Source organism: Heptranchias perlo, chromosome 1 (assembly GCF_035084215.1).
Source record: "Heptranchias perlo isolate sHepPer1 chromosome 1, sHepPer1.hap1, whole genome shotgun sequence".
Lineage (NCBI taxonomy): Eukaryota > Metazoa > Chordata > Chondrichthyes > Hexanchiformes > Hexanchidae > Heptranchias > Heptranchias perlo.
Window position 1 is genome coordinate 36,385,063 of NC_090325.1, and position 20,366 is coordinate 36,405,428.

The 20,366-nt window shown below is 41.1% G+C and overlaps 1 protein-coding gene across 12 annotated transcripts in view; it reads right to left on the reverse strand.

The window, feature by feature from the left end:
- LOC137321323 (transcription factor 4-like) overlaps window positions 1–20,366 on the reverse strand; it is a 534,628-nt gene that overhangs the window by 179,292 nt on the left and 334,970 nt on the right. For 11 of the 12 annotated variants that reach the window (XM_067983744.1, XM_067983725.1, XM_067983754.1 and 8 more), the window contains 2 exons: window positions 19,763–19,898; window positions 15,132–15,181 (listed from right to left, as the gene is read on the reverse strand). In XM_067983744.1, the coding sequence (XP_067839845.1) occupies window positions 15,132–15,181; window positions 19,763–19,898 (186 nt within the window). Of the gene's footprint in view, window positions 1–15,131; window positions 15,182–19,762; window positions 19,899–20,366 lie in introns of those variants that run through there. The other variant, XM_067983784.1, reaches the window with a different exon arrangement.

Consider the following 20,366-nt stretch of genomic DNA (forward strand, 5'->3'; position numbering starts at 1 on the left):
GAGTCAACAGAAATTAGTGAAGAAAAAGTGATGAGTGAACTGGACATAACAAATGGGAAACTTGATATCATGAAAACTGCCTTCTGTCTTTTCAAGTGGATGAAATGCCATTCTGGTATTCAGTACAGTCATTGACCCATCTAGAAAGGATGAATTCTCTTCCAACTTTGAAGGCAATGAGTTTATTTTTCTTTGTTTTAAGTCCTCTGGTATGATACTACAGATTTTTCTGATTTCCTTGCTGAACCCATCCCTGCAAAACAAGGATCTTCAAGTCCATCATTTTTGGGAGGGGAAGCATCAACAACTGACTGGCAGAATATGTTTTTGTCAACTTTGGCTTTGCCAGTATCAGATGCTGACACTGAAATCTTCACCAATTGGAAATAGAGCAAGAAAATCCAAGGAATGCATACTGAAAACGATCCCTTCAATTTATTACAGGTTCAATTTATGAAAAGTGATTAATCATAAATGAGATGTTCACAGATTTATTGATTTAGTCCTTTGCTCTTCTACAAATATAAAATAATTTAATGAATACTATGTTTGTGATTTTTATTCCCCCTAATGTTAGATAGTAAACATTTTTTTTGTGCAGGCGTTGGCGGGGGGGGGGGGGGGGGGGGGAGAGGACTTGAGAGTAGGTCTGTTTTATAGCGAACTGTGGAAATAACAGTAGGTGAACAGCTAGCCGTTGACATACATTGGCTGATTAATAGCCGTTTCACTCATTTTTACATTTTTTTTGAAGGAATGAATCCATGGATAAAACACTTGATACAAGCAAAAAAACCCCACTGTAACCCAAAAAACATTTATAAAATCTGAAAATGAAAAGTCAAAAAAATTTAGGAGTTCATTTAATTCTCTGTACATTCTTGGTATTCTCCTGCACACTATTTCTCACCTTTCAAATTATTTTCTCCATTCTTTCAGATCGCTGGCTGGCTCTCCCCACATTATCCATGGCTAGGAAGATGCGCAAGGCTACTTTGTAACCAGCTACTATGAGGTACAGAAGAGTAGCCCAGATTAACCCAGTTGCCAGTTCCCCTTTCCTTCCAAACACTTGAGATTATCCCTTTGATGAGTTGGCCAAACAAATTAAAAATTATGTACTCTTGTTACATTTACATGTATGGACTCTTCAAGTAGCAGGTTATTTTCTTTCAGTGGCTTTTAAAAAAAAACTAGCACTACGTTTTGACAACCAGAATCTCTCAACACCTCACAGGCCTTTTGAACGAACCCCTGTTACTTAATTTAATTGGAGCAAGTACATTAATCTCCTGCTTTCCCATCATCATTGCAACAGGGCAGAAGCAAAAAATGCCATGTTGCTTCACATTCAGCATTGCTCTGTGATGAAAATTTCTGTTGGTAAAGAGCAGTACTTTGTTAAAGCTATATCGCTGAGAAGGGGCACTTTGCAAGCCTCCGAACTTATATCCAGATCACCTATAGCACCTGTGCCAACTCCTGGAAATGTAGGAAAATATTCCAACTAAATTGCTCCATTTCTCTCTCTGAAGAAGTGCAGTCAGGAGATACATCTGCCACACTGTGAGTTCAGGGCTGGCACAGATTATCTGGGACCCTCACAGATTAGTTTATAGATTAATGTACTTGTAGCTTCTTTTCTTAGCTTTAAGTTTTTGTTCTTTACTCGTACCATAAATCCTTGCTCATCTTAATTCTCACAGTTTCTCTTCACAGCTGGAGTCAGAGACACTAAAACTAGCACACTGCTTACTCAAGTCTTTTATTATGCCACGTTACAATACTGTTAATTTGGCAGGTCTTCGGTGCCTACACCCACGTCCCTCAGCATTTTGTTTGATTGAGAAACTTAGAGTGAAGGACTAAGCCCAGTAGTGCCAGGTCTAAGTTGAGAAAGCAGCAGAGAATCGGAGGACAGGTGCACTCTCATTGCAAAGGCTTTACCCTCATTGTAACTGAGCAATATAAAAATTTCAACATAAATTATGGTCAAAATTTGGTACAATTCACCTTAAAAAGCAACAAAATGCTGTCTAGGTGCCCATTGATAGATTCCCCTGGTATATTAATCAACCTGAAACAAAAGGCAAGCAGTGTGACTGCATGGAGTATCCCTCCTCTGATGTAATGTAAGAGAAAACATATGTATTGTCCAAGATACAAAAAGGTCTTAATTACATAAAAGGGTTACATCAGTCACAGTCAGAGATGGCTTTAGGTTTGCAGCTTAAAAAATGTCAATTGCTGCCTTGCACAACACACGAAGCGAGAGTGTTTCAACCTATGTCACAATTATCACAGAACCATGCCAGATTTTCCCATGATAGCTATCAACTAATCTTTCCGTATCGATTTCCAGCCACATCAGTCCCATTTCATTGCACTTATACTCCCATCCATTTGACAGTGACAGGGAGCTCCTGGGTTGATACCAATTAAGCTCTGTGTTTTTTCAATGCCAGCCCTAAGAGACAGTATGTGTAGCAAGGGCTCCACTCAGACTGACTCAGTTTACCATGTACTAGTCCCCAAACGAAATCACTGAGAAAAGTGCATGTGGTTTGGGAATTGAGTTTCAACATCCAATAAATAAATGAATAACACCAACTACTGAATTAGCGAGAATAATACGTCCCTATTGATTCCATCAGTTGTCATTAAATGGACTGCAATGGCTCAAACCTACCCATCAACTACCTAATGTCCTTTAGGGGAAGAAACCTGCCGTCATTACCTGGTCTGGCCTATATGTGACTCCAAACCCACAGCAATGTGGTTGATTCTTAATCGCCCTCTGAAATGGCCGAGCAAGCCACTCAGTTGTAAAATCTTGCTAAAAAAAGTCATAATAAGAATAAAACTGGACGGATCACCCGGCATCAGACCACTAGGCACCGGACACGACAATGGCAAACCAAGCCCAGTCGACCCAGCAAAGTCCTCCTCACTAACATCTGGGGACTTGTGCCAAAATTGGGAGAGCTGTCCCACAGACGAGTCAAGCAACAGACTGACATAGCCATACTCACAGAATCATACCTTTCAGCCAACGTCCCAGACGCTTCTATCACCATCCCTGGGTATGTCCTGTCCCACCGGCAGGACTGACCCACCAGAGGTGGCGGTACAGTGACATACAGTCAGGAGGGAGTGGCCTTGGGAGTCCTCAACATTGACTTTGGACCCCATAAAATCTCATAGCATCAGGTCAAACATGGGCAAGGAAACCTCCTGCTGATTACCACCTACCGCCCTCCCTCAGCTGATGAATCAGTCCTCCTTCATGTTGAGCACCACTTGGAGGAAGCACTGAGGGTTGCAAGGGCACAAAATATACTTCAATGTCCATCACCAAGAGTGGCTCGGTAGCACCACTACTGACCGAGCTGGCCGAGTCCTAAAGGACATAGCTGCTAGACTGGGCCTGCGGCAGGTGGTGAGCGAACCAACACGAGGGAAAAACTTACTTCACCTCGTCCTCACCAATCTACCTGTTGCAAATGCATCTGTCCTTGACAATATTGGTAGCAGTTACCACCACACACAGTCCTCGTGGAGATGAAGTCCCATCTTCACATTGAGGGCACCATCCAACGTGTTGTGTGGCACTACCATCGAGCTAAATGGGATAGATTCAGAACAGATCTAGCAGCACAAAACTGGGCATCCATGAGGAGCTGTGGGCCATCAGCAGCAGCAGAATTGTATTCCAGCACAATCTGTTACCTCATGGCCCGGCATATTCCTCACTCTACCATTACCAACAAGCCAAGGGATCAACCCTGGTTCAATGAGGAGTGTAGAAGAGCATGCCAGGAGCAGCACCAGGCATACCTCAAAATGAGGTGCCAACCTGGTGAAGCTACAACTCAGGACTACATGCATGCTAAACAGCGGAAGCAACATGCTATAGACAGAGCTAAGCGATTCCACAACCAACGAATCAGATCAAAGCTCTGCCGTCCTGCCACATCCAGTCGTGAATGGTGGTGGACAATTAAACAACTAATGGGAGGAGGAGGCTCTGCAAACATCCCCATCCTCAATGATGGTGGAGTCCAGCGCGTGAGTGCAAAATACAAGGCCGAAGCGTTTGCAACCATCTTCAGCCAGAAGTGCCGAGTGGATGATCCATCTCGGTCGCCTCCCGATATCTCCACCATCACAGAAGCCAGTCTTCAGCCAATTCAATTCACTCCACGTGATATCAAGAAACGGCTGAGTGCACTGGATACAGCAAAGGCTAAGGGCCCCGACAACATCCCCGCTGTAGTGCCGAAGACTTGTGCTCCAGAACTAGCTGCATCTCTAGCCAAGCTGTTCCAGTACAGCTACAACACTGGCATCTACCCGACAATATGGAAAATTGCCCAGGTATGTCCTGTCCACAAAAAGCAGGACAAATCCAATCCGGCCAATTACCACCCCATCAATCTACTCTCAATCATCAGCAAAGTGATGGAAGGTGTCGTCGACAGTGCTATCAAGTGGCACTTACTCACCAATAACCTGCTCACCGATGCTCAGTTTGGGTTCCGCCAGGACCACTTGGCTCCAGACCTTATTACAGCCTTGGTCCAAACATGCACAAAAGAGCTGAATGCCAGAGGTGAGGTGAGAGTGACTGCCCTTGACATCAAGGCAGCATTTGACCGAGTGTGGCACCAAGGAGCCCTAGTAAAATTGAAGTCAATGGGAATCAGAGGGAAAACTCTCCAGTGCCTGGAGTCATACCTAGCACAAAGGAAGATGGTAGTGGTTGTTGGAGGCCAATCATCTCAGCCCCAGGACATTGCTGCAGGAGTTCCTCAGGGCAGTGTCCTAGGCCCAACCATCTTCAGCTGCTTCATCAATGACCTTCCCTCCATCATAAGGTCAGAAATGGGGATGTTCACTGATGATTGCACAGTGTTCAGTTCCATTCGCAACCCCCCAAAAAATGAAGCAGTCCGAGCCCGCATGCAAGACCTGGAAAACATCCAGGCTTGGGCTAATAAGTGGCAAGTAACATTCGCGCCAGACAAGTGCCAGGCAATGACCATCTCCAACAAGAGAGAGCCTAAGCACCCCCCTTTGACATTCAACGGCATTAACATTGCCGAATCCCCCACCATCAACATCCTGGGGGTCACCATTGACCAGAAACTTAACTGGACCAGCGATATAAATACTGTGGCTACAAGAGCAGATCAGAGGCTGGGTATTCTGCGGCGAGTGACTCACCTCCTGACTCCCCAAAGCCTTTCCACCATCTACAGGGCACAAGTCAAGAGTGTGATGGAATACTCTCCACTTGCTTGGAAGAGTGCAGCTCCAACAACACTCAAGAAGCTCGACACCATCCAGGACAAAGCAGCCCGCTTGATTGGCACCCCATCCACTACTCTAAACATTCACTCCCTTCACCACCGGCGCACAGTGGCTGCAGTGTGTACCATCCACAGGATGCACTGCAGCAACTCGCCAAGGCTTCTTCGACAACACCTCCCAAACCCGCGACCTCTACCACCTAGAAGGACAAGAGCAGCAGGCACATGGGAACAACATCATCTGCACGTTCCCCTCCAAGTCACATCCCCAATTGGAAATATATCGCCGTTCCTTCATTGTCGCTGGGTCAAAATCCTGGAACTCCCTTCCTAACAGCACTGTGGGAGAACAGTCACCACACGGACTGCAGCAGTTCAAGAAGGCGGCTCACCACCACCTTCTCAAGGGCAATTAGGGATGGACAATAAATGCCGGCCTCGCCAGCGATGCCCACATCCCATGAACGAATAAAAAAAAACTAGCTATTTTGCTGCTTTAAAAATAAAATCTAAAAACAGTTGCTGGGGTGATACTGCTGAATCATTCTGCAATAGATGTCAAAACAATTCATCTATATAACAAATTTACCCTGGGTAATGCCGGGGCAAATTAGCTCGGATACAAAGTATTTACCCATGACGCATTCCATGCATTCTCCCCCCCTGCCCCCGCCCCTCCAATTTACACAGACTGTTTCCACAGTCCCTCCATTGAGTCCAGACGCAACTAATTTCCTTCATGAAAAAGGCTTGTAGAAGCAACCGAGCAATGTAAAATAAGGGCGTTTTTGTGCCACCTAGATTATTATTGGCAGATTTAGTCCATTTCTAGAATGATCAGGGACCTTTTATTTTAATTGAATCCCAGGCCCCATCAAATTTCTGTAATATTTACCAAAGTCTTAGTGGAGATCACGCTTTGATGAAAGACCCCACAAATGTCTTACATTATATGGGAAAGAACTGAATGCACTAACAGTGCTAGGGGCCCAACGTGCTCTACAGTATCCGCTTCATTAACATCACTGGATCATGCCATTTGAGTTTTTCCACAAAGAAAATGAGTCTCCACACAATGCATAAGTGCCCATAGCTATTTGCCCTCTCAAAGTATTTTTCCAATAAACATTACATAAATAAAGCCTAACCACATCAAGGGTAAAGCACTTTACAATCAATTATTTTTGCCATTACCTATTAATACAATATACGGTACAGGTGATAGCATGAGTTGTGGCAAATTTTGCTTCTCATCCGATTTTCTCTCCTTATAATAGTAAATCATGCAAAGGTCCAGTTCCACAGGTGCAGGCAGCCTTTTGTTACCTTGCTCAACTGGCCATTCTTCACTTGAGCTGAGGCACCTTATGTGAGCCAGGAGAAGGGGGGTGGGGGAAACAGATCAAAGGTGAATCTGATCCTTGGGGCATTTTTCTACTTTAAAGGTGCTATATAAATGCAATAATTGTTGTCCTCACCTGACACCCAAATGTGCACTTTCTAAAAGGCAGTCACTGGAACCCAGGGCAATTTTTCCCCCTTTTCATAGGCCAGGGAGACTTGAGGTCATTTGTGGTGACCCTACTGCTATGACTGAAATCACCTAATTCAGTACAGATTAGCGATTCAGTCTGGGATCTGCATTTGTACCACATTATGCACTGCATTCACCCAGAGGTTATGGCACTTTCCCGGTATGAAACCATCATAGCTCAGAAGAATCTTCAGAACCAATTAAAACAGCCTGAAATTCACTATCATTCGTTCTCCTTATTCTATTTTGTATTCTAGCTTCTCTTCAGATTGGATAAACATTTCACCTTTTATTATTTATGCTATGACCATTACAGCCTCTGGCCAAAATTTCTGCCTATATATTTATATTAGAATTGTGGTACAACACCAACCAAACATCAAGAATGCCATTCCACATGTGAAAATTAGAATTATTTTAATCTTCACACTTATGAGATATTGATCCTGTGTACAATGCAATTACCAAATTACAACCACAGAAAAGTGAAATATATACTTCTGACACACAGCCAATTGCAGAAGTGTTTGTGCGGAAAGCGATTCTGGAGACTGCAGTGATTTGTGAGGAATGAGAAACAGCTACAAAAATACATTACTACTATCAGACTGTCAAATGCAGTTTGTCATACGGTGTGACAAAACCACAGATATTTTTAAGCCAATAAACCACTGTCATAGAACATAGATAGCAATCTATGCAAATACATACATCCTGAGAAGCTAGCAGCTTCCTGAAATTATTTTTCATTATTATTTTTAGAATTCTAGCGAAATGCTATCTCAAGAATTTGCAACGCAAGCTGAAGGGATAATCCTGGTATTACGAACCAGATCTTAAAATAAAATAAATAAAAATAAACAAAAATAGTTACATCAAACCATTCACAAGTACATCTTGCCACACACTTCATAAATCATTGGATTCCTGACAGGCTCGGTAATTCATAAAACTCATATTCTTTTATTGAAAGCCAAGAAAAGATAAGGTTAAGATTCCTAAAAGAATTGGTAGCTATCCAATGGGTGGTACATAGTAACTCTGCTTATATTGCGCAAAATCATAAATTCTATTTCATGATGTAGCAGGGAAAAACACAAACATTTTTTTGTATGTGTCAACCAAGCAAATGGGAAAAATGTCAATGAGGCAGGGAACAAAAAGGTAAATATAATTTTAATTCTAACAAGTCTAGTATGACACATTAAGTTTTCCATTTTTTATAGCAATATGGATTGTTTAGGAAGGATACAGTGGTAGGAAAGGTAACATTATGTCAGGGATACATATGAGTTTAAATAAACTCATATAAACAGTAAACTGTAAGTGAAAAGCGAATGAATTACTCCAATTGGGCACTTTTAATGCAAAAAGAGCAAAGTTAACACCAGCGGCATGCTACAGATGGTAGAGCAGAATAAAATAGAATGTAGTTAGTTCACTCTATAAAAGAATAAGAAGTGCATATGAAAACAGGACGATTGCAGGAACAGAGGGGTTCACATATACAAATCTTTAAAGGTGACAGGACAAGTTGATAAAGCTGTTAAAAAAACATATGGGATCCTTGGCTTTATAAATAGAAGCAGAACACATAAGCAAGGAAGTTATGTTTAACCGTTATAAATCACTGGTTAGGCCTCAGCTAAAGTATTGTGTCCAATTATGGGCACCACACTGTAGGAAGGATGTCAAGGCCTTGGAGAGGTGCAGAGGAGATTTACTAGAATGATACAAGGGATAGGAACATAGGAATTGCTAGACGAGAAAAGGTCCATCTAGTTCACCTTCTACCATCCTGGTAATCACATGATACAATGGTAATGAAGTTGTTTTAGCAGCAATCAATCTCTATCAATTAGTCTACAACAGACCCAGAAATGACATAAGGAAAACTGCAGTGGTGGAGAGCTTTGGGAACCATAGGTCCAAAGTCACCTTTTTCCTCCCAAGCATGTTATACTTACGATGTCATGTCTCAAATTATTCATATACTGTAATCCAAAATGTTATTTTAAGGGTCTTCAGTTAAGTGGAGAGACGAGAGAAGCTGGGATTGTTCTCCGAAGGTTAAGGGGAGATTCAATGGAGGTGTTCAAAATTATGAAGGGTTTTGATAGAATAGATAGGGAGAAACTGTTCCCATTGTTGAGTGCGTCAGTAACCAGAGGACACAGATTTAAGGTAATTGGCAAAAAAACCAGAGGGAAGATGAGGAGACTTTTTTTTAAAATGCAGTGAGTTCTTACAGTCTGGAATGCACTCCCTAAATGGGTGGTGGAAGCAGATTCAATAATAACTTTCAAAAGGGAATTGGATAAACACTTGAAAAGGAGAAATTTGCAGGGCTGTGGGGAAAGAGCAGGGGAATGGGACTAATTGGATAGCTCTTTCAAACAGCTGACACAGGAAAGGTGGGCCAAATAGCCTCCTTCTGTGCCGTATGTAAGCCACGTTCAAACTAGTAAAATATGAATTTAGGATATGGATATTGATCCTCGGGCCTCATCAGCATACTTGGAGCGAGCTGCCAGCGTTTGTCATGCCTCTACAGGCAGCCTGCCGGCAGAAGCCCTCAGGTTAGTTCCAAGAAAAAGCAGGGGGGCGGTGGGTAGTGCAGGCTATGGAGGAGGGGGTGGGCGCATTGCGATTGCTGTAGAGCCGAGGCGCAACCCTGCTCCTTTTTTTAAAATTAAAACATTTCACTACCTACGTTTGGTAGGCGGCAGCAGGGGGGTGCAGACAATTCCTGAGCAGAGCCGGAACCTGACAACCGCCCCACTCATTGGAGGCAAATTTCTAAAAGGGGTCTTTGACAGGTGTTAGGCCCCTCATTTAAATATTCAAAATCCACCTGGGAAGCCTAAAAAAAGGGCCCCACAAATTTAACAGTGGGACAACGCCTGTGCAGATTGGAAGCAGGCCATCCTACTGCTAAATTGGTATGCTTTGCGCCCATCTTAGACCCGAAAGAAGAGTGCAGTGCATATCAATTTCTACCCCAATGACTTTTTTTATCCAGCCCCTAAAAATAAATAATGGTATCAAACACTCGAGATTTTGAGGACAAAATGTTTTCAGGCACTGGATTCCTACAGTGAAGAATCAGTTCTGAGATTTGCAATGTAAATCAGGTAAGTATTATGATCTTCTTGAGAATATAGATGCAATTTTCTGTTTTGGCTGAATACCAGCAGGAAGCTATTTCAAACAGGTTCCAGGTGGGGTTCCTGCCTGTGTGAGCAGCCAACCTCCAGAAAGTAGAAAATGTCTGTTGCAGGCCTCGGACCCCTGCAGCACTAGAGCAGAGGTGGCTAGCTGTCCAGAAGGTGGTCAATTGGCCACTCACATTTTAAACAAAAGTATTGAAAACCAGACAAGAGTGAGCTCAGCTCTGACCTGCTTTGGTGCCTCTTTATCTGCTGTTACCTAAGTATGCTCTCCCTGTAGCTAGGTAAGAACTTGCAGTGTCAAAGAACATGCACCTCTGTCTCTCAACCATTGAGCAACTTCCACTACAGCAGAATTCAACTACACCATCTAACTTACTAGACATTTACGCCAAGAGGTCTGGTAGCAACAATCTCAAAATGAACCTTGCATTTAGACTGACAACAAGGACTATTGCCATGAGACCGTAAACCTCTGAGGCAGGCCGTTGCAATGATTCTGTGGCCCAATCTGAAGTGTGCCAGGTCTGTTTTGGATATCTGGAAATGTTCCTCTGTTAGTAATTCTAGATCTGAAACAGCCTGACCCTGGCTCCTACAAACATGATACCCTGGGACAGTTCCAATTGGGACTTCTCCAGGTTCACTAAAAAGTCCACTTTGCTGAATGCTGAAATGGTTTTGTTGGAAAACTTAATTACTGGCTCTTTACCGAGGCTGTGCCCTTAGTAACTAATCGTCAAAATAACAGCAGCCATGTAGTTCTTTGAAGCACAGGTGTGCAGCTATTCCTGATAGGTATTTTGCAAATATTCTGGGAACTATAGCTAGACCAAAGAGCAGTACCTTTTACTAAAGCAGATGTGCAACACCTGGAATTTTAGAAATTAATTTGGTGCTTTTCATTATCTGGCCGTAAGCATTTTTTAATGTTAGCGTGGTCTTCTGGGCAAATTGTGTAGATGGCCACGGGTAATTAGACTGTTTTAAAATGTAGCGTTTCTTAAGAAGGTTGTTTCACATTTCTGAGATATAGGTGAGTCAGAAATCCCCTGTAGTCTTGGGAACTACAAAATAATTGAAAAACACCGGCATTTTTTCCACCTAGCCTTGTGGTATTACCACTAGAGTTAGGAAGCGTAACAAAATGACTACTGTACCTTTTTTTAATTGTACACTGATTTAAGGGTGAGCCCCACAAACTAAAAATGGCCCATCACTGAACTTTCAGATGTGGACATTGAATAAATGTGGACATTTAATAACTGAGCACTTAATTGCTCATCAACCAATGTCCACAGACTTTTAATATCTCTTTCATACTGGATCGCCTTCCTTTGGCCACATCGTTCAGTTCTCATATCACTGGGTGTTTGAACCTGAAGAGAAGGTAAGATCAGAGTGTCTAAATCTTGCTCAGGAGGTTCTTTCACAGCAAATTATCTCTGTTTAATTGATGATTTATGTACCTCAGCCTTTCTGTGATGGTCTATTTTCAAGTTTATGTCTTCGTTGTTTACTAGGTTTCTTTTGTATTTTGTGGTTTCTTCTGGATCCCATAGGCTTTTCCAGCTAGCAAAGGCTAATTCTTACATCCTTGGATGAAATCATGGTTTGAATTCTCCCATTTGCTTTGCTGATGATAAAAATTCACAGTCAACCTTCTTGCAGATGTGACCATACACCTAGATCATAGAGGTAAATGGGGAAAAATAACTTATTTTAAACCAGATTTTTATTGTTTGGTTTATATTTCAGATATTTCAGGATCTCCCAGTCAAAAACTGGACTGTCATGTTGAATACCGAAAGGAACAGTGCCCTGATTTTCATTTTTTTTTCTTTGTTTCACAAATACAATCTCCAATACAAAATAACGATGTAAGGATGTTTTTTTCAGTGATCTCATTGCAGATGGTGACCACCAAGATTGCTTACTCCCACCTCTGCAACATCACTGGCTCTGTTCCTACCTCATTACCTAAAACCCTACACTACAATTTTGCAATATCCAGACTTTGACTTGTCCAACATCATTCTAACTGATCTCCCAAGCTCCACTCTCCATTCAAAATTCCACTGCCAGCACCTTGTCTCACGCTAAATTCTGCTTGCCTATCACTCTAATCCTCCATTTCTTGATTTCAAAATCCTTGTTCTCACCTGCAAACCCCTCCCTTGACCTTGACCTAACCTACTTCTGCGATTTCCTCTACTCTCGTGTCCCTGACCATAGCCCATTGCTCCTGTAACTCTGGCCGCCTGCATATCCTCCCCCTTCCCAAGGGGGAGAGCTTTCAGCTGCCTTTGCCTTACTCCCTGGAATTCACTCCGTGAACCCTCCACCTTCCCAACTTTAAAGACATTCTCAAAACCTACTTGTACCTTTTTGGCCATGCCTTTTTACCATTCCTAAACCCCCATCTATATTTGGCATATATTTTTATTCCTTTATGAAGCACATTGGAACATTTTTGTTCATTGAAGATATTATATAAATACAATTTTGTTGCTGTTGCTTAAAACAAAAGAAAAGGAAAAATAACTAGAGTATTCTCCCAAAATAGGTGCTTAAGCTTCCTTGTAACTACGATTATATTGTTAATGAGAGATAAACCTGAGACAGGTGCTAGGGCCTGTCCCACATTTCTTAGTCAGCCTACATGATTGCAAAGTGTATCAAGTACACCTGTTAACTATTAATATGAAATCGAAAGATGCTCTCAAGATGACTCCTATGGAATCTATGCATGGATCGTATTTTGAAGACACTTAGCAATCCAAGTTAGATGCAATACTCTTCTACACCACAAGTATCTTTGCCAATCTGTCTCACCTGCTCCCATTCTGGACAGTGATCAACTTAACCAAGTCGGGGAGCTTAAACTGGATGAGTGATGAGTTGCTCTTCTTTGTTGTGTTTGATTTGTGCATTTGTTTAACCCAGTGTTGATCTTCATCTTCAGCAAATTCAGCTTTGCTGTGATTGATGGAAATGCACTAGTCATTACCATCACTTATATCACATGTTCAACTCAGAACTTGGCATCGATCAAACTCTTTCGGTATATTGAGTTAGAACTCCAAGCTTGCATAACTGGGAAAACTCTCAAGCTCAAAGGCTGGGAAAACTCTCAAGCTCAAAGGCTGAAAATGGACACAGAATTAAGAGAAGCAATTCCTCTCTACTAACTGCAACCTAAATGCAATCAGTGCCAAACATTTACTGTACGGAGGTGTGTTACTACAGGCCACAAGAAAAGGAAGACACAAGCAGGATAAAAACCTACTAAAGGCTCCCTTGCGACTTCCCCCAGTTGGATCGCCTGACTTATTCGTGGAGTGTGGAGAATAAAGAATGAAGAAAAATGATTTCATGGTCACTGTAGCTTTTAGGTGAGCCACAAAATAAACCGAGGATCAAACTAAAATTTGCCAAACAGCAATAAGTCACGAACTGTCCAAATAATGCTTCACGAGTCTGTAAAGATATCGGGGTGGAACGACTTGTAAAGCTGTCAAGAACAGCTGTAATTCATTTTTTGAACTTTTTTTTTTAACTGCACCAGAAGAGTTGGTCTTTAAACATAACAAAACTCACATTTGTGTATAATCTGAGATCTGTACCAAGGTCAACCCTAATTTACTACTTTTCTTTTAAATCATTGCAGTCCCATGAATTGTTATTTACAAAATTTATGGTATTTTACAAGTTGTATAAACTTTTACTTTTTGGAAAATTTCTACCCCACTTCAATACTTTTATGGATTTAATAAATGCCATACGAGCATTTCCCATTGAACACAATGCCAAAGTGGACTCAACTGGAGTTGTCCTCATTATTAACAGAGCATTAAATGTTTAAAAATAAAGCAATGTTTTTTATTCTAACCATCATTCATAAAAATACTGGGATAGATAGGATTCTTGTTACTTCAATCTTAAGTCTGCCCTGGATACAAGTGAATTATAAATCTTGGCTTAACACAAAGAAAGCATTGGCCAAACACAACATGATGTAAATCATTTCACTGTGATGAAAAATCACCATATTGTTCCATGTGAGGATATTAGAACAAAAAATAAGTGGCTCTTCTCCCTCCCTAGTGATGAAGACGATGTTCTTTAACGAGCTAAACAATCCTCTGATGGCTCAGTTGGTAAAGGCGACAGTGTAATTGAGCCATGCAAGCAAGAATTTCTGACGTTCAATCCTGATCAATGCTAAGTTAGCTGATCTCAACCAGGATGCCAGTAGATTTGCTAAAGTTTGGCCTCTACTACCATTGACCTCAGATAGGGAGGGAAAATCTGCCAGGCTTCCTGCTCCTGATATTCATGCGGTGATACCTGCTGGAAAATACATGTTTGCAGAGGTCAAGATGAGGAAAGAATCTGCCCTGGCTGTGATATCCCTCATGGTTGAATTGTCTGTCACCATCAAGGTTCACACATGAATGGCCATTTAGGTGACGTACTGGAGGGTGACTGCTAGTGTTAGAAATGTATCCAGGCAGAAGAAGGGCTATCTTATCTGCCTATTCCTAGTTAATGGGTGGAAAGCACAGCCTAATGCCTTAAGGAGTGGAAAATAGTAAAGGGGGAAAAATTGCAACAAAAAAAAACTTATGATCAAACAATTTGATTTATTAGCAACAAGGTAAAATCATGGGCCCATTCTTACTATTAATATATTTTATATTTTCTCCAATTTATATATTAACAGCTTTTTCCCAGCCAAGGGAGTAAATGAATCTAGTCATATTTTGAAGACAGAAGAAATGAAGTTAAGTTGCAACAATGATAACATAAAACCCAGACTGAGTTGCTCCCTTATTTTCATGGTTAGTGTTTTGGTTTAAAAGAATAAATAAAAATATTTATCTCAGTCTCCAAAATACAGGTCACATAGACATGAAAGCATGACTAATAAACGGATCTTACAAAACAAGATTTCCAGAAATAGAGTGAAATATATTATTACTACACTAACGACAAGGATCTGTGTTGCACAAAGGCTTCCCTTCTGATTGTTCATATACAACATTAACCTTTAAAATTTTCTCATCAATACTTTGACGCATAGCAACATAATAATTGAACAATGCAACTTACTGAAGATGGTAAGCCTGGAGGAACCTTCCTAACTTTTTTCGGTGGCATCTCTGTAAATCAGTAAGTTAACATGTTAGTACAAATCTCTTTTAACCAGGATTACTTTTCAAATCAACTGCACTTGTTTATTTTCTTTCCGACTATATCAATGGAATGGTAATCTTTACACAGAAGAGTGTATCGGATTGGAATGTACAGATGGATGGACCTCAAACAAATTCAGAAACACTAAATTTACCCAATTCCTTCACCCTCTTTCCTGAAGGCAGTGACTCCTGCTGGGGTGCAGTTCCATAGCTGTTGGCCAGCCTATAATACCCCATCCAAGTGGTTATTTTTCATGCATGAACATAGCCGGTGAGTGTCACCAAGCTGTCGTACCATGAGGCTATCACTGTTGAGTCTAACCACATTCCCATTGGATGTCCACCCTTCCACAATTCCTAGAAAAGGTCACTGGACAACAATTGGAAACAGCAAATTCTGGCTTATTTTTCCCCTTTCCAGCTCAGCGTCGTTGAAGCCAACTATAATGCCTCAACTTCTGCTCCGTTGAGATCAGCTAATAGCACAGATTGTGGATCGAACCCTCTCGGGTCTGTTTAGCTCAGTATCATGCCAGACAGCGCTTTTACCAACTGGGCCACCAAAGGAGCAATCAAAGCGAATTCCTATCCATTAGCTTCCTTTGCAAAACATGTCTTTTTCAAAAAGGCTTCCAGGAAATGGCGGCACACAAGTGATATGAAAGACCTACTTGCAAATAAAAACAGTGATAATGCAACTTTCCCAGTGTAATGTTTGTTTTCCCGCCCTTATGTCTGCACAGCAAGGAAGATATCAGAAGGGAGTTGAGAAGTAAATGATGTGCAACAGTAATCCAAAAATGATGGTCACGTTCGATAAAATCAGAATTCAGAAGAAGGGGAAACTTAAAACTCAAGACAAATCTCACTAATGAGAAAATGGCTGTCGCGTTAGATAGTGCTATGTAGCTAAGTAGCATATATTCACCATCACGTGCATTAAAATCAGCAGTCACTCCATAGGAGCACCTGATAATTTTTGACAACTTGCATCTGATTTTTACCAATGAATAATGGGACATGCAGCTAAACCTGTCAAAAGCGACCACCCATGGTTCCCACAAAAAGTGGTCTTTATTCACAGGTGGTCCCCTCCACATGGCTGTCAATTAAAATCACATCTGAAAACACTCAACCCCTATATCATCACTTTTTATGTTGCCATTATAATGTGAAACGATCTCGGAGGGCAGGTTCATTAAAACAGTAAATCACAGATGGAGCTACAAACACGTGGCTACACTTCACAGGTGGCCACTCTGCACAGGCACTGCTGCAATGCGTGTCAATGTTGATTTTGCTGGTCATTATCGGCAGGTGATCCTTTTCATATGTCATTGCCGATAGGGGTTTTACTGTATTACACTCTGGTCCAACCTCAATCAAACAGTCCTTTCTAATTGTAAGACCAATCATTTTATTTCATAACTTTTGCCATTGAGATGTATGAAGAAAGGGATGGGCTTGTTGGTTCAATGGACGTTGCCTATTCTTACTATCCTCAAAGTAACAAGTTTGAGTTTGTCCACAATAAATTATCATTTATATATACAGTAACATTTATAGACATAATTGCATGTTATTTTTTGCCAATGGGCCGCTGATAAACATTCAATAAATTTGCAATGATTGTCACAGTTGGTAATCTTTCGGTCAGGACAGCATCATGATTTTACAATATGGAGCACTCTGAGCAATTCCAAAGTATATAATTACAGAGAATAAGGATTACTGAGCAGTAAAGTCATCTCAGGGTTTGGATTCCAGTTATAAACTGCTTAACCTTTTCTCTTATGGCCCGTGATATCATCTCAATGCATTAAGAACATAGGAAAACATGGAATGAAATCATTCAGCAAGCTAACCTGCTTCTTCCACATGCCTTGTACATTCTGCCCTATTGTGGACTATTCCCCTCCCATTTCATCTCTTCAGGGAAAATTAAAAATACTCCCTTATTCCCAAAGGTAATCTGCCCTGGAACATACTGCAGGCTCAGGATGGTGCTATTTGTAACATGCTCCTAGCTACTTGTACATCAATGTCTATGAATCTGGCCCATAATGCATTGCTTTATTTCCCTGAAATTGGCTGCTGACAGAGAGGGAACTTATGATACGAGTAACAATCAAGTGATCCAGGTGGCTTTAACTCTTCTGTCACTTTCATTAAAATCTTTTCACCTAGGTCACCCCTACTTCAGCAAGGCTAAGCCACAAGAAAAAAGGATTTTAAAAATCTATCCACTGTCTATTTTACAAAAGAAAAAATAAACAGCTGAATTTATTGCAGTAATTAGAGTTCTAATGCTGTCCATAATAGCTTGAGATTCACTCTCACCTTTCATAACATCACCCTGAACTGCCACGTGACTTACTGCCAACTATCTATTAACCTATATTAATTTCACTGCAGTCACCTTTGGTGCCGAATATATTGACAGAACAAAGCAATTTAACAATAAGTGGGTGTTTCCTAACTTCTTTATAATGGATACGTCGGGGTTAAACAGCTCTTGAAGCCTCAAGGCTTTTTGTGATGAAATAAATACAGGGAAAAAGTTGGACAGAAAAGCTGATAAACTACAACAAACACATTTTTGTGAAGTCTCCAAAATGACCTAACTGTTCCTCACAAAATCAGTTTTAAAATATTTTCAGTCAGCCTCTGCAACATTCCTACCAACTTCATGACAGTGTGTGTGAATAGGTTCCACCGAATTAAAAAATCATGCTATCTTTTATAATTATGATATTAGGATTATGAATTAACCCTTTGGATATTAAAAGAAAAAGATGAAGAATTGGGGAAGTGCTTTCACTCCCTATAAGGTTTTAAAAACAAAAAAAAACACCTACTAACTATAAATGTTTTCTGGAGACCTCCTCCAATGAGCAAGCTCTAGGAAACAGACATTTAATTGAAGAAACTATGCTACATCAGCTAGGGAAAGTCTCAAGTGAACTCATCTCCCCTTCCCAGGACATAAAGCAGCCACAAAGAATCTATCTTCCCCTCACCCACTGAAGCACAAATCACTATCCCTCGCCATCCCCCACTAAGACACAAGTATCCAGCTTAGATACCCTCTATCCTCCAACCCTTCTTTCCCCATCCCTCCTTTCCCCTCCACTCCCCATCATCCCTTCTATCACCACCTTCTACTCTCTCCCCACCACCCCCCCACCCCCTGCCACCAATATCTCTCTTGAAAAGTGCCTTGGGACATGATTCCCCATGTACAGCAACAAGGGAGATTGATTAGCAGTTAAATCTTTTTGCAGGCACGAATTGGGAACTTGCTATTTTCGTTTAAACCAGAGTCCCACCGAGTTTGCTGTTGCTTACCTGAGAACAGAGCAAAATTTGGTCATGAATGGTTTTTGTTATAGAAATAACATTCCCCAAACGGTTCCTACACTGACCGACTATGAAGACAACACTATGTTGCCATTAGGCTAAATTAACATGTTGGGATCAATTTACTAGTGGGGGAAGGGGAAATCATACTTAAGCCAAAATACTTTAATTTTGTGTGATGCACTTTTTGTGATGCTCTCTTAATAACCAAACATATTACCCAAATTTTACATAGCTCAAAATTCTCTCTTCAATATAACCCATCTTTAGAAAGAACAAAATTTGGGTGTCTTCTACAGTTTAAAGGGCATAGCACAAAAAACTCATATGCCTATGTGTTACTGAAATTCTAATTACAATACTGAACAGTTACATATCAGTAAGGATCCGGACATTAGCAGAGCTCACCCATTTCTTACATGCTTTAATGAAACATTAGGTATGTTGGAAATCCGGGACTTTCTGCTCAGATTCTGCCCAGAACTGGGGCGGAAAATCAGTCATTCTGCTGGTTCCTGGCCAATCACCATCACTTCTGGTATTTTCCGCCAGAAGTGACGATGACCTCCTGAATACGTCTGTCTAAATACGGGTGGACAAATTCAAATTAGGTGATATTGACAAAGTGACACTGCATCACATTTTCCACCCATTACTGCTACAGCAATGCTGGATATAAGGAATTCCAGAATATTCCTGGTATTCAGTGCTGCTATGGCAGGTGGGGTGAGGGGAGAGGGGAGGAGTGGATTTAAATTTTAAAAGGTGCTATTAAGGAGTTCACTCTGAAACCCATGTTTTTTTTAAAAACATTTTAAAATAATTTGGCACTCCTCTTTAGCTGCCCTGGAAGGAGTGAGCCCACAATCCAAGGCTTGCAGCAACCCACTGGATGAACTGCAGCAGCCATTGGATCAAGTACATGCAACCTTTATTTTACACCCCCAAAATAATGCATTTGTTTCTCAGACTTAATTAAGAAAGCTTTGGTAGCTCTGCCCATTTCTCAAATGGCAATTTATAACATTCAACATTGCAAACGTTGCTAAAAGTAAAATCAAAATAGTTTTTGAAGGTATGACAGAACGTGGGTGTGCTTTAAGAGTTGCAAAGAGGCCATTTAATACTCAAAGAGATTAAAGTGGTGAGGTCAATAATAGAAGTTAAAGGTGGAACAGCACTCACCCATTGAGGAGTCATGCATTGGTCGCCGGCGGGGATTATTGCTGGAATATGGATAATACTGTGACCCAGGCTTGGTGCCTATAGGTGATAAGGCTCCTGGACTGCCCATACCTATGTCAGGCCCAAGGAGACTTGACTGTAACATACAATAAAAAAAGAAAAAAATTGTTAGGATAGCCCATTTGTTCTTATTGTATGATAGTAGCCAGGATAGAACCATTTCACATCTTTACTACCTCATTTGACTGCACTATTCATTCTTCTCACTGTACTGAATGCAGTTGCCAATTTAAAAAAAACATTGTGACTACAGATCCGATGGTATGAACTTGTGATGACTTAAGAAAAGATGAAGTTTATGGCAACATCAAGGTGTGGGACTCTTCGCCCCCAATAAATCAAATGTTATTGATTTCAGGATTATGTGTCGCTTTTTCCTTTAGGGGTGCTGTAGTTCACATCCTTAATAGCTGTCTATTCTACTGAAGTCTAGTCTTGGAAGATACACAACTTCTTCCAGATAAACACTGGGAAGACCAAAGCCATAATCTTTGGCCCCCACCACAAACCCCAAACCCTTACCATCAACTCCATCTCCCTCCCC